This window comes from Colobus angolensis, unplaced genomic scaffold (assembly GCF_000951035.1).
Source record: "Colobus angolensis palliatus isolate OR3802 unplaced genomic scaffold, Cang.pa_1.0 Scaffold25, whole genome shotgun sequence".
Taxonomy (NCBI): domain Eukaryota; kingdom Metazoa; phylum Chordata; class Mammalia; order Primates; family Cercopithecidae; genus Colobus; species Colobus angolensis.
Genome location: NW_012115710.1, coordinates 818,718 through 832,696, shown reverse-complemented (window position 1 = coordinate 832,696; position 13,979 = coordinate 818,718). Strand labels below are relative to the sequence as shown.

Below are 13,979 nucleotides of genomic sequence, written 5' to 3'. Positions count from 1 at the left end.
GTTGGTACAAAGAATGTGATGTGTTCATAGTTATAAGAAAACGTTGAATTTTTGGCAAAACATTGTCTGTGACACATTCTTAATCAAACTGTAGCAAAATGTAACTCCAGCAATTAGTGTGAATTCTACTAAAAAAAAACAAACCAAACCAAACCAAAACAAAAAACATGGTATTCTGGTTCTTCTGAACAAGCTCTCCACTCTAATAATTGTTATCTCTTCAATTTCAAAAATAAGCCTATGTTTCATCAATCTCTGCTATAAAGCAGCTATTGCCATTCTATAGAGAAAGTGGCAACCATTTCCCCTGCACTATTCGTATCACATATATGTCACTAATAACCTATCACATATATGTCACTAATAACTTATTACTCTCCTCTCATAAAAATTCCAGTGTCCTGAGGTCTTGGCCTACTCAATGCAGGTAGAGCCTGACTTCCCTAAAGCCCAACGTGTCTCTCAGAAGACCACCTTGAACACAATCAGTATGATGATTGATAATCATAGTTTTACATTATTTTCTGCTCCTAAACCATGGTCTCTCAATTGAGAGAATATTTAACTTTACAAGGCAGAGTTCTCCTTCTTCAATAAACATAGATAAAAATTATCCTCATGTAATGAAGTAGGCCTTTCCATACTGCGATTCTTTCCCAGACAGGCACCATGAAAGGTGCTTAAGGATGCAAAATAGCCACAGATCCATAGTTCAGGTTGAAAGTCACAAACAATACTCTTTTTGAGAAACCTCAAACAATGGAATGAAAGATTTTTATAACCTCAAGGTAAGTAGCCATTTCCAAATGTTCTTCAACCTTTTAAATATATAATGTCTTAAGTTTTACCATATGGGGATGTGTAATTATTGTGCAGTTTATCATATTAAAAGTGAATCAAAGAACTAGAGACTGAGTCACTCTTTGTATGAATCCTCACCTACAGTTATAGTCTTAGAGTAAGAGCTTCAGGATGCACATTTTTGTGATTCCATCAAATACGTAGATTTTAAGCCCTACCAAGCTGTGAGGCCTGAATAAAGCCTCTGCCACACACAGTACATTTATGTAATTTCTCATTATTATGGACTCTTGGATGTCTATTAATACTTGAACTCATGAGGAGTTTGCCACAGTCATTGCATTTTTTTTTTCCTTTAAGATGGAGTTTCACTCTTTTTGCCCAGGATGGAGTGCAATGGCACGATCTTGGCTCACTGCAACCTCTGCCTCCTGGGTTCGAGTGATTCTCCTGCCTCAGCCTCCTGTATAGCTGGGATTACAGGCGTGTGCCACCAGGCCTAGCTAATTTTGTACTTTTAGTAGAAATGGGGTTTCACCCTGTTGGTCAGGCTGGTCTTGAACTCCTGACCCCAGGTGATCCACCTGCCTTGGACTCCCAAAGTGTTGGGATTACAGGCGTGAGCCACCGCGCCCAGCCAATCATTGCATTTTCAAGGAATCTCTCAGGAGTAAATTCTCTGATGTTGTCAAAGGAATGAATTCTAACTGCAAAAGTTACCACCTTCATTTGTAAGGTTTCTCCCCACTATGAATTCTGTGATGACTTGCAAGGTTTGAACTCTGACTTTAGAACTTTCCACACGTTACATTTGTAAGGCTTTCCACCAGTATGGATTGTCTGATGGGTAGTTAGGCTTGAACAGATACTAAAGAGTTTCCCACACTCACATGGTTTCTCTCCGGCATGAACTCCCTGATGCCTTGCAAGTTCTGAAGTTTGACTAAAGGCTTTGCCACATTCATTACACTTGTAAGGTTTATCTCCAGTATGAATTCCTCGATGTCTTGCCAGGTGTGAATTCTGAGTGAAGACCTTCCCACACTCATTGCATTTGTAAGGTTTTTTTCCAGTATGGATTGCCTGATGGGTAGTTAGGCTTGAACGGACACTAAAGGCTTTCCCACACTGATTACACTCATATGGTTTCTCTCCAGTATGAACTCTCTGATGCCTTGCAAGCTTTGATGTTTGACTAAAGGCTTTGCCACATTCACTACACTTGTAAGGTTTATCTCTGGTATGAACTCTCCGATGTCTTGCAAGGTGTGAATTCTGAGTGAAGACCTTGCCACACTCATTACACTTGTAAGGTTTTTCGCCAGTATGGATGACCTGATGGGTAGTTAGGTTTGAATGTTCACTAAAGGCTTTGCCATACTCATTATACTTGTAAGGTTTCTCTCCAGTATGAATTCGCTGATGCCTTAAAAGGTATGAATTATGCCTAAAGACCTTGCCACATTCATTACATTTATAAGGTTTCTCTCCAGTATGAATTCCCCGATGTCTTGCAAGGTGTGAATTCTGAGTGAAGACCTTGCCACACTCATTACATTTGTAAGGTTTTTCTCCAGTATGGATGACCTGATGGGTAGTTAGGCTTGAATACACACTGAATGCTTTGCCACACTCATTACACATATAAGGTTTCACTCCAGTATGAATTCTTTGATGATTTGCAAGGTGTGAATTTTGAGTGAAGACCTTGCCACATTCATTACACTTGTAAGGTTTTTCTCCAGTATGGATGACCTGATGGGTGGTTAAGTTTGAATGTGCTCTAAAGGCTTTGCCACACTCATTACACTTGTAAGGTTTCTCTCCAGTATGAATTAGCTGATGCCTTGCAAGGTGTGAATTACGCCTAAAGACCTTGCCGCATTCATGACATTTGTAAGGCTTTTCTCCAGTGTGAATTACCAGATGAATAGCTAGGCTTGAACGAACACCAAAGGCTTTGCCACACTCATTACACTTGTAAGGTTTCTCTCCAGTGTGAATTCTCCAGTGATTTGTAAGGTGTGAACTTTGAGTGAAGACCTTGCCACATTCATTACATTTGTAAGGTTTTTCTCCACTGTGGGTTGCCTGATGGATAGCTAGGCTTGAACGAGCTCTAAAGGCTTTCCCACACTCATTACACTTGTAAGGTTTTTCTCCAGTATGAATTCCTTGATGTCTTGCAAGGTGTGAATTCTGAGTGAAGACCTTGCCACATTCGTTACATTTATAAGGTTTCTCTCCAGTGTGAATTTTCCGATGTTGTGAGAGTTGTGAGTTTCGACTAAAGACCTTGCCACACTCATTACATTTGTAACGTTTTTCGCCAGTATGGATGACCTGATGGGTAGTTAGGTTTGAACGAGTTCTAAAGGCTTTGCCACACTCATAACATTTGTAAGGTTTCTCTTTAGCATGACTTCTCTGATGACTCACAGGGTGTGAATTTTGAGAAAAGACTATGCCACATCCATTAGATTTGTAAGGGCTTCTCCAATTATTTGCTTTTTGCCCCTGTGTGAGTAATAAAGAAGAGATAAAACCTTTGAGATATTTGTTAGAAATGTGGGTTTTGACATTATAAGGCATTTGTTGAAGTGATGAAACTGAGGAACTTTTGCTGAAAGACTTCTCAACCTGATTACATTCATAAATTTTCCCTTCATATTGAAAAAGCTGCAGTTCAGGCAGATGTGACTGAAGGCTTAATCCAAGCTGATTTTTAATAAGCTTGTTTCTTGCATCTCTTTTATCATGTTCATCTCTTCCATGAGTGAGACTGCCTTCCTGGGTCATAAGCACTGCTTTGTAATTTCCTTCAGCATCTCTGTATTGATACTCAAGGTCATGCGTATTTTTCTGGACTTCCCTGAAGGAACAGCCTTCAATGTCATGGCTTTCCTGTCTTTCCAACATCACTGTTTGGAATACTTCTCCTTTATTACTCTTCCCTTTGTGTGGTAAATCTTTCATTACAAATTCAGAAGAGAGGGCTACAAGATATAAAGATCCGTAGGTTTCCAATTAATTGTAGTATGTAAACAAGTATTTTACACTGAAAAACAATATTACACCAAAAGCAATTCTTATATTGAACAGATTTACAAAACTTCAGAACAATAATATTCAATTTTTAGGAACACAAAAAAGAAAGAGGATTGTTTAATAAAGAAAAGTTGATTCCATGTAATTCAAATTAATAGTATGGAAGTCTAGTTCCCAACCTACAATACCATAGCCAGCAAAGCAATCGTTCAGTAATAAAGGAGAGAAAGTCTTCCCTAGACAAACAAAGCTAAGGGAATTTACCATGATCAGACCTGTTCTACAAGAAATGATAAAGGGAGTTCTTCAAATTCAAAGAAAATGACACAATGTAACTTTTACACTAACATTAATATTATAATCATGGTGTGCAAACCATTTTTACTAAGAGGGCCAAAAGATAAAACTATTAAAAATAAGCACAACAATTTGTTAAGAGATAGGCAGTACACAACATAAATTGTGACATAAAAAATTCAAAATGCAGGGTGAGAAGGGAATGAATATGCACAGAGGTTTTAGTTTCTTTTTTCTTCAATCAAAGATAAGTTGATATTGATTTGAGATAAATTGTTAAAAGCTATAGGATGTTTTTGTAAGTCTTATTTTATAGTTACTACAAAGTAAAAGCCTGTAATAGACATATTAATAATAAAGAGCAATGAATTAAAATATACTGTCATTTTGTTACTTCTTTTCTAATTGTTTTCTAACTCCTCTCTGGCTTTCTTTCTTACTGTCTTCCTTTGTGCTTAAGTGATTTTTCTCTGGTAGTATAAGTCCTTACCTATCAATAATAACATTAAATATAAATGGACTAAATTCTCCAATTACAAGAGAGAGGCCTGCAGAATGGATTATAAAACATACAGCTAACTATATGTTGCCTAAAACAAACAAACTCACTTCACCTATAAGGATACATGTAGACAAAAAGTGAGGGGATGGAAAAAGAAATCAAAAAAGAGCAGTAGTAGGTATAATTAGATAAAACAGACTTCAAGTCAATAAGTGTAAAAAGAGACAAGGTCAGTACATAATGAGAAAAGGATCAACTTAGCAAAAGGATATAACAAATATATACACACCCTAATATGTAAAGCTAATGTTAATAAATCTAAAGGGAGAGATAGGAAGCAATACAATAATATTAGAGGACTTCAAAACACAATTTTTGGTAATGAATAGATCATCCAGGCAGAAAACCAATTTAAAAAATTAAAGTATACTGCAGACTAAATAAACTTAAAAAAGACTTTTTTTTTTTTTTTTTTCCTATTTTCAACAGATGGGATCTCCCTGTGTTGCCCAGGCTGTTGTACAGTGCTTATTCACAAGTGAGTTCACAGTGCACTGCAGCTTTGAACTTCTGGCCTTAAGCATTCCTCTCTCCTCAGCCTCCCAAGTAGCTAAAATTACAGGCATGTTCCACGCCCTAACAGACACTTACAGACCATTTTATCCAACTGTTGCAAAATACATATTCTCCTCATTAGCACATGAATTACGCTTCAGGACAGATTATATGTTAAGACACCAAACAAGTCTCAATAAATTCAAAAAAGTCAAAACTGTATCTAGTATCTTTTCTGACCAGAGTAAAATAACACTAGAAACCAACAACAAGAGGAGCCTCAGAAGATACACAAACATGGCTGGGCACGGTGGCTCACGCCTGTAATCCCAATACTTTTGGAGGCCAAAGTGGGCAGATTACCTGGGGTCAGGAGTTAGAGACCAGCCTGGCCAACATGGTGAAACCCTGTTTCTACTAAAAATACAAAAATTAACCAGGAGTGGTGGCACATGCCTATAATCCCAGCTGCTTGGGAGGCTGAGGCAGAAGAATTGCTAGATCCCAGGAGGCGGAGGTTGCAGTGAGCCAAGATTGTGCCACGCACTCTAGCCTGGGTGACACAGCAAGACTCTTGTCTAGAAAAAAAAAAAAAAGAAGATACACAAACACATGGAAATTAGATGACATATTCCTGAACAGCCATTGAGTTAATGAAGAAATTAAGAAGGAAATATAAACATTTCTTTTTCTTTTTTTTTTTTTTTTTGAGATAAGGTCTTGCTCTGTCACCTACCCTGGAGTGCAGTGGTGTAATCTCAGCCCACTGCAACCTCCATTTCCTGGGCTCAAGTGATCCACCCACCTCAGTCCCCCAAGTAGCAGAGTCCATAGGCACACACCACCATGCCCAGCTAATTTTTATATATTTTACAAAGACGGAGTTTGGCTATGTTGCTCAGGCTGGTCTCAAACTCCTGAGCTCAAGCAATCCGCCCGCCTCAGCCTCCTAAAGTGCTGGGATTACAGGCATGAGCCACCACCATGCCTGGCTAAAAATTTCCTGAAACAAATTAAAATGCAAAATAGCACAATCTATAGGATACAGAAAAAGCAGCAAAAAGAGGAAAGTTTGTAGCAATAAACACCTATATCAAAAAAACAGTAAGTCAACAAATAAAGCACCTAATGACACACCTCAAGGAACTAGAAAAGCAAGAACAAACCAAACCCAAAAGTAGTAGAGGGAAAGGAATAATAAAGATCACAGCAGAACTAAACAAAATAAAGACTAAAAACACAATATCTAAGATCAATAAAACGAAAAGTAGGACTAAAAAAAAATTTTTTTTTTTGAGATGGAGTTTCGCTCTTATTGCCCGGGCTGGAATTCAGTGGTGCGATACTGGCTCACCACATCCTCTGCCTACCGAGTTCAAGAGATTCTCCTGCCTCAGCCTCCTGAGTAGCTGGGATTACACGCATGTGTCACCACACCTGGCTAATTTTGTATTTTTAGTAGAGATGGGGTTTCTCCATGTTGGTCAGGCTGGTCTCAAACTCCCGACCTCAGGTGATCCACCCGCCTTGGCCTCCCAAAGTGCCGGGATTACAGGTGTGAGCCACCATACTCGGCCTAAAAAAATTTTTTTTTAGAGATGGGGTCTACCTCCCTCACAAAGGCTGGAGTACAGTGGCCCAATCATAGCTCACTGCAGCCTTGAACTCCTGGGTTTAAGTGATCCTCCTGCCTCAGCCTCCCAAGTAGCTGGGACTACAGGCATGCACTACCATGACTGGCTAATTTTCATTTTATTTTTAGAGATGGGGTCTCTTACTACGTTGCCCAGGCTGGTTTGAACTCCCCGCCTCAAGCAATTCTCCTTCCTCAGTCTCCCAAGTTCCTGGGATTATAGGCGTGAGGCACCATGCCTAACTTGAAAAGTAGGTTTTTTTAAAAAGATAAGCAAAATCGACAAACTTTTAGCTAAACTGAAATAAAAGGTTGGGAGGAGGTACACCCAAATTAATACAATCAGAGACAAAGCAGAAAACATTAGAACTGATACCACAGATACACAAAGGACCATTAGAGACAATTATGAACAACTACATACAAACAAATTTAAAAACCTAGAAGAAACGGATGCATTTCTGGATACATACAACCTATCAAGATTGAACCATGAAGAAACAGAAAACCTGAGGACACCAACAACAAAATTGAAGCTGCAAAAAAAAAAAAAAAGAAAATTCATGTAGAAGAAAAGCCCAGGATTGAATGAATTCACTGCTAAATTCTACCAAACACTTGAAAAATAGCTAATACTGGTTAGGCATGTTGGCTCATGCCTGTAATCCCAACAGTTTGGGAGGCTAAGAGGAGAGGATTGCTTGATGCCAGAAATTTGAGACCAGCCTGGGCAACACAGCAAGACCTCAGCTCTACTAAAAAATAAAAAAGGATTTGGCCAGGCAGGGTGGCTCATGCCTGTAATCTCAGCACTTTGGGAGGTCAAGGCAGGAGGATCACCTGAGGTCAGGAGTTCAAGACCAGCTTGGCCAACATGGTGAAACCCCGTCTCTACTAAAAATACAAAAATCAGCCAAGTGTGGTGGCACAGGCCTGTAATCCCAGCTACTTGGGAGGTTGAGGCAGGAGAATCGTTTGAACCTGGGAGGCAGAGGTTGCAGTGAGCCGAGATCACGTCACTGCATTTCAGCCTGGGCAAGAGAACGAGACTCCATCTCAAAAACAAACTAAAAAACAAACAAAAAAATCACAATTAGTTGGGCATGGTAGTGTTTGCCTGTAATGCCAGCTACTGGGGAGGATGTGGAGGGAGAGTCAGTTGAGCCCAGGAGTTTTTTGCAGTAAGCTATGATTGTGCCACTGCACTCCAGTCTGGGTGAGATAGAGAGAGACTATCTCAAAAAATAATAATAATAGTAATAATAATAATAAAGAAAGAAAGAAAAGAAAAAATAAAGAATACTAATTCTACTCAAACTATTTCAAAAATTGAAGGGAGCACATATTTCCAAACTCATTTTATGAGGCCAGCATTACTCTGATACCAAAAAGCAGACAAGGACACAACAACAAAAAGAAAACTATAGGCCAATACCCCTGATGAATATACATGCAAAAATCCTTGACAAAATAGAATTAGCAAATAGAATTCAACAACACATTAAAAAGACATTCACCATGATCAAGTAGGATTTATTCCAGGAATGCAAGGATAGTTTAACACACACAAATCAATTAATGTGATTCATCACATCAACAGAATCAAGGACAAGAATCATATTATCATTTCAATAGATGCTGGAAAATGACTCAATAAAATATCTCTCTATAATAAAAAGTCTCAACAACTTGGGTACAGAAAAAACATACCTAAGCATGATAAAAGCCATATATGACAAATCCAGGGGGAATGTAGTAAACAAGAAAAAATTGAAAGCCTTTCTGCTAAGATCTGAAAGACAAGGATGTCTACTTTCACGACTTCTATTCAACATAGCACTGATGTTCTAGCCAAAGCAATTAGACAAGAGAAAGAAATAAAAAACACACAAATTGAAAAGGAAGAAGTCAAAACATACTTCTTTGTAGAAGACATGATTTTATATTTAGAAAAACTTAACAACTCCACTAAAACACTCTTAAAATTTAGCACACTATATAGAATTTGGATCTATATGACTGAGAACTGGGCATCAGATAGAATCAACTACAGAAGGAAACACCAAAGGACATCAAACAACCCTTTTGTAACAGCCCTCCCTGTGCCACACAGAGTCAAGGAACCAGAGTTCTCAGAAGCTAGACAACATTGTTGTCCATCAGGATAAAGACTTTGCCTTTGTCTGTTTGAGCTGCAGCACTATTGGAAGGTGAAAGGATATAGTACAACTCTAAAGGGTAGACAAAAGGGGGCAAATAAAGATTTCTGTCCAGAGGTCACAGGATTCAAATTTCTGTTCTCCCATAGAACTCTCAGATTTGCATAGAGTTTCCTAAACACTATTTAATAAGCGGCATTTTCTCTACCCATCTGAACTCTTACCTGTAATCACGGCTTTGATCCATTCCCATCCATCTGGGTTTCTTGCTATTTGTACTTGGCTCTCCACGGTGAAAGGCTCCTTCCCTTGCTCCAACATAGAGATAATACTGAGGTCAAAACAAGAGATTCCTGCTTATGAAAAGAAAGGAAAACAATGGGCTGTAGATTTTCCAGAGTCCCAGTCCTATTTTTACATGAGGAGGGAGGACTTGACAGCTGTATCTAAAAAAACACTTCAAAAATTCATCCACTAAATGCTTCCTTATAAATTGTTAGGAAACACTATAATATGCAAATTTATAGCTCTCATCCCAAAACCACTGAATCAAAGCATGGGGATAGAAAACAGGGAATTGGATATTTTAAAAGTCCTAAAACCCTCCAGTGATATCAGAAAGAGGACAATTAAAATCCAGTTTCCATATTATGGAGATTTTCATTTTTGAGTCAACACAACTTCAGTTTCAGCCAAGCAATGCAGGAGCTCTCAAGAGACCCACATGGAAAATGAAAAGATACACAGGGGAAGATCCTGACTTCTGGAAGAAAGTCATCCTCACCCAGGGAGGCCAGGTTCCTATAATTCTCCAACATCACGTCCCTGTACAAAGTCCTCTGAGCGGGGTCCAGGCATGTCCACTCCTCCTGAGAGAATTCTATAGCCACATCCTTGAATGTCACCTGTCCCTAAAATGAAAACCACATTCACCAAGGGGATATGAAGAAAGTTCCAATCTTCACATAAAATGAGAAGCAAAAATAGATTAAACTGAAGTGAGTGGGACAACATCGAAGTTGTGATATAAAATATACATATGGTCTTCATCCCCCTTTCCTGACATACATCTTATTGGAATCTCTGGAGTGATAAGTGCCTTTGTAAGCTAATGAGACGACTGGTGGCTGGAGGCCCCAAGATAGTTTCAGAATAGGGGGGTGGTTACCAGAAAGACCAAGGCCGGATTAGACAGTTGGGACTTCAAGCCCCATCTCCCAACTTCCCCTGAGGGGATGGGGACTGAAGGCTCAGTTGATCACCAATAGCCAAAGATGTAAGCAATCATGCCCACGTAATGAAGCCCCCATAATAACCCAAAAGGACAGGACCTGAACAAGCTTCAGGATAGGGAAACACATGGAGGCTCTCAGAATGTCCCCCCAACCCCCACCAAAGACAGCACTCAGCCTCCCAAGTAGTTGGGATTACACGAATGCACCACCATGCCATGCTCCTTTTCCCCCCATACCTTACCCAATAGACTGCTTACATCTGGCTGTTCATCTGTATACTCTGTAATATCCCATATAATAAATGGGGCAACATAAATAAAGTGTTCCCCTGACTTCTGTGAGCCATTCTAGCAAATCATTCAAACCTGAGGAGAGGGTCATGGGAATTCATGATATAAAAGCCAGTCAGTGAGAAGCAAAGGCCATCTGTATTTGCAGCTGGCATTGAAGTGGGTACACTCTTGTGGGATTGGGCCCTCAACCTGTGGGATCTGATGCTATGTCCAGGTAGATAGTGTCAGAATTGAACTGAATAGGAGGTCACTCAGCTGGTGTCCAGTGCAGAATTGCTCACTTGGTGTATTGTGGGGGAAAACCCAGGACATCTAGGATCGTGTTCTCTGTTGTGAGAGTACAGTAGGAGAAACTGGGTCTGTTTTCACCACATTCTCACACACACAGGCATTTTTGGGCAGAATGTTTTCTTAATTCTGTCTTCCTATACTTTTCTATAAGAGGTTAGGATAGTCTTTAAATCACTGTTCATTTCTCAGTTTGGTAGACAATACAAAAACTATACAAATATATAAATAAAAAACCAACACCGGGTTATCTTTATTGAAGTGTTATATATTATGTCTGACACACCAAGTGATATTCAGTATCCAGATGATCTACAGCGTGAGTGACGTCTTATGAGATGAAAATGCGTACAGTGACTTTACAGAAAGACAGGTTAGAATCTAAAAACTGTGATGACCATCGCAATAACAATGACAGATGTTTCTGAGCACTTCCCAAGTGCAAGGCATTCTTCTATTTATTTATTTTTTTTTTGAGATGGAGTTTCACTCTTTTTGCCCAGGATGGAGACAGAGTCGCTCTATCGCCCAGGCTGGAGTGCAGTGGCATGATCTCGGCTCACTGCAACCTCCGCCTCCTGAGTTCAAGCAATTCTCCTGCCTCAGCCTCCCAAACAGCTGGAATTACAGGCACCCACCACCATGCTCGGTTAATTTTTGTACTTTTAGTAGAGACGGGGTTTCACCATGTTGACCAGGCTGGTCTTAAACTCCTGACCTCAGATGATCTGCCCGCCTTGGCCTCCTAAAGTGCTGGGATTATAGGCGCAAGTCACCGTGCTTGGTCTGGCATTATTCTAAATAAATGTCTTGCATGTACTAACTTGTATATGAATATGATAGCCCATGAGAGAAAGATCTGTTCCCATCTTACTAATAGATAAATATATGACAGATACGCTAAGAAACTTGCATCAAGTCAAAGAGCTAAAATGTCAGAGCAAGCACCTGAATCCAGGTGTCTGGGAATAAGAATTAAACCTAAAGAACCAAATAGTTGGCCAGGCCCGTTGGCTCATGCCTGTAATCCCAGCACTTTGGGAGACTGAGGCAAGCGGATCACGAGGTCAGGAGATCAAGACCATCCTGGCTAATACGTTGAAACCTCATCTCTATTAAAAAAATTCAAAAACTTTGCTGGGTGTGGTGGCGGGTACCTGTAGTCCCAGCTACTCAGGAGGCTGAGGCAGGAGAATGGCGTGAACTCGGAAGGCAGAGCTTGCAGTGAGCCAAGATTGCACCACTACACTCCAGCCTGGGTGACAGAGCAAGACTCTGTCTCAAAAAAAAAAAAAAGAATCAAATAGTTAAGTAAAAGAACATGAAAAGTACCTAAATGAGCAAAGTTGAAACAAGTTCATGAATAACAATATGGAACTTCATAAAAGGTAATTACATATATACACACATTTATTTATGCCCATAATATGTTACTATTCTTACTATTAAATCATTAATGTGATAGTTGAGAATAAATTTAAGGGCACAGAAAATATTTAAGATACAATTTGAATTGCTAAAAAGCACAAAACTTATTTAAAATCATGATGTGCGGGCTAGATGCAGTGGCTCACACCTATAATCCCAGCACTTTGGGAGGCCGAGTCAGATGGATCACCTGAGGTCAGGAGTTCGAGACCAGCCTGACCAACATGGTGAAACCCTGTCTCTACTAAAAATACAAAAATTAGCCAGTGTGATGGTGGACGCCTGTAATTCCAGCTATTCAGGAGGCTGAGGCAGGAGAATTGCTTGTACCCAGGAGACAGAGGTTGCAGTGAGCTGAGATCGCACCACCACACTCCAGCCTGGGTGACAGAGTAAGACTGTCTCAAAAAAAAAAAAAAAAAAAAAATGATGTGTACTTAACAAAAAAACATGCACTCACATCACATATACACAGTTTAGTAATAATAACAGTGAAAGTTAAAACATCCACTCTCTCCTCATTCAGAGAAGGCTCCAATAAAGATGTAGAATGAGCTATCAATCTTTCCTAACATGAAAACACATAAATTTTCAAAATCTGGAGGCTAAAATGTCACAACAAAACATTCACTGGCGGGCCGGGTGTGGTGGCTCATGCCGGTAATCCCAGCATTTTGGGAGACCAAGTGGGCTGATCACTTCAGGTCAAAAGTTTGGGACCAGCCTGGCCAACATGGTGAAACCTTGTCTCTACTAAAAATATAAAAACTAGCTGGGCATGGTGGCATGCAACTGTACTCCCAGCCACTCTAGAGGCTGAGGCGAAAGAATTGCTTGAGTACAGGAGGCAGGGTTGCAGTGAGCCGAGATTGCACCACTGCAGCCTGGGTGACAGAGTGAGACTCTGTCTCAAAACAAACAAACAAACAAACAAAACCCAAAAAATATTCACTGAAAAATTTTGTTCTTAATGTTATAACAATCTATAAACACATCTCTATAGGACTTGAGCTGTCTCCTGACACAAAACTGACAACACTGTTTCCCCACTGAGACGAGATGGAGGGTAGAAGACTGGACAGGAAAGCTGATGCTTTATGTCTTAGGGCATAAGCTGCAAGTTTCTTTGGAGTTATAATGTAAAACAGATAAATACAACACATAGCGTTTAAAATAAGAGAAACAGAGCCGGGTGTGGGGGCTCACGTCTGTAATCCCAGCACTTTGGGAGGCCAAGGTGGGTGAATCAGTTGAGCTCAGGAGTCTGAGACCAGCTTGGGTAACATGGTAAAACCCTGTCTCTACAGAAAATACAAAAATTAGCCAGGCATGATGGTGTGTGCCTGTAGTTCAGCTACTTGGGAGTCTGAGGCAGGAGGATTGATTGAGCCCAGGAGGTAGAGGTTGCAGTGAGCCGAGATCATGTCACTGCACTTCAGCCTGGGTGACACGGTGAGACTCTCTTAAAATAAATAAATACAATAAATAGAGTATTTAAAAACAGGCCAGGCACGGTGGCTCACGCCTGTAATCCCAGCACTTTGGGAGGCCGAGGCAGGTGAATCATGAGGTCAGGAGATCGAGACCATCCTGGCTAACACAGTGAAACCCCGTCTCTACTAAAAATACAAAAAAATTAGCCAGGCGTGGTGGTGGTCCCAGCTACTTGGGAGGCTGAGGCAGGAGAATGGCAGGAACCTGGGAGGCGGAGCTTACAGTGAGCCAAGATCACGCCACTGC

The 13,979-nt window shown here is 40.2% G+C and overlaps 1 protein-coding gene across 5 annotated transcripts in view; it reads right to left on the bottom strand.

The window, feature by feature from the left end:
- Positions 1 to 489: 489 nt before the first annotated feature.
- Positions 490 to 13,979, bottom strand: part of ZNF347 (zinc finger protein 347) — a 37,430-nt gene continuing 23,940 nt past the window's right edge. For 2 of the 5 annotated variants that reach the window (XM_011946184.1, XM_011946183.1), the window contains exons 3-5: positions 9,780 to 9,906; positions 9,220 to 9,348; positions 490 to 3,797 (exon numbers count right to left, since the gene is read on the bottom strand). In XM_011946184.1, coding sequence (XP_011801574.1) covers positions 1,549 to 3,797; positions 9,220 to 9,348; positions 9,780 to 9,906 — 2,505 coding nt within the window. In that variant the 3' untranslated portion in view covers positions 490 to 1,548. Of the gene's footprint in view, positions 3,798 to 9,219; positions 9,352 to 9,779; positions 9,907 to 13,979 lie in introns of those variants that run through there. The other 3 variants (XM_011946182.1, XM_011946186.1, XM_011946185.1) reach the window with 3 other exon arrangements.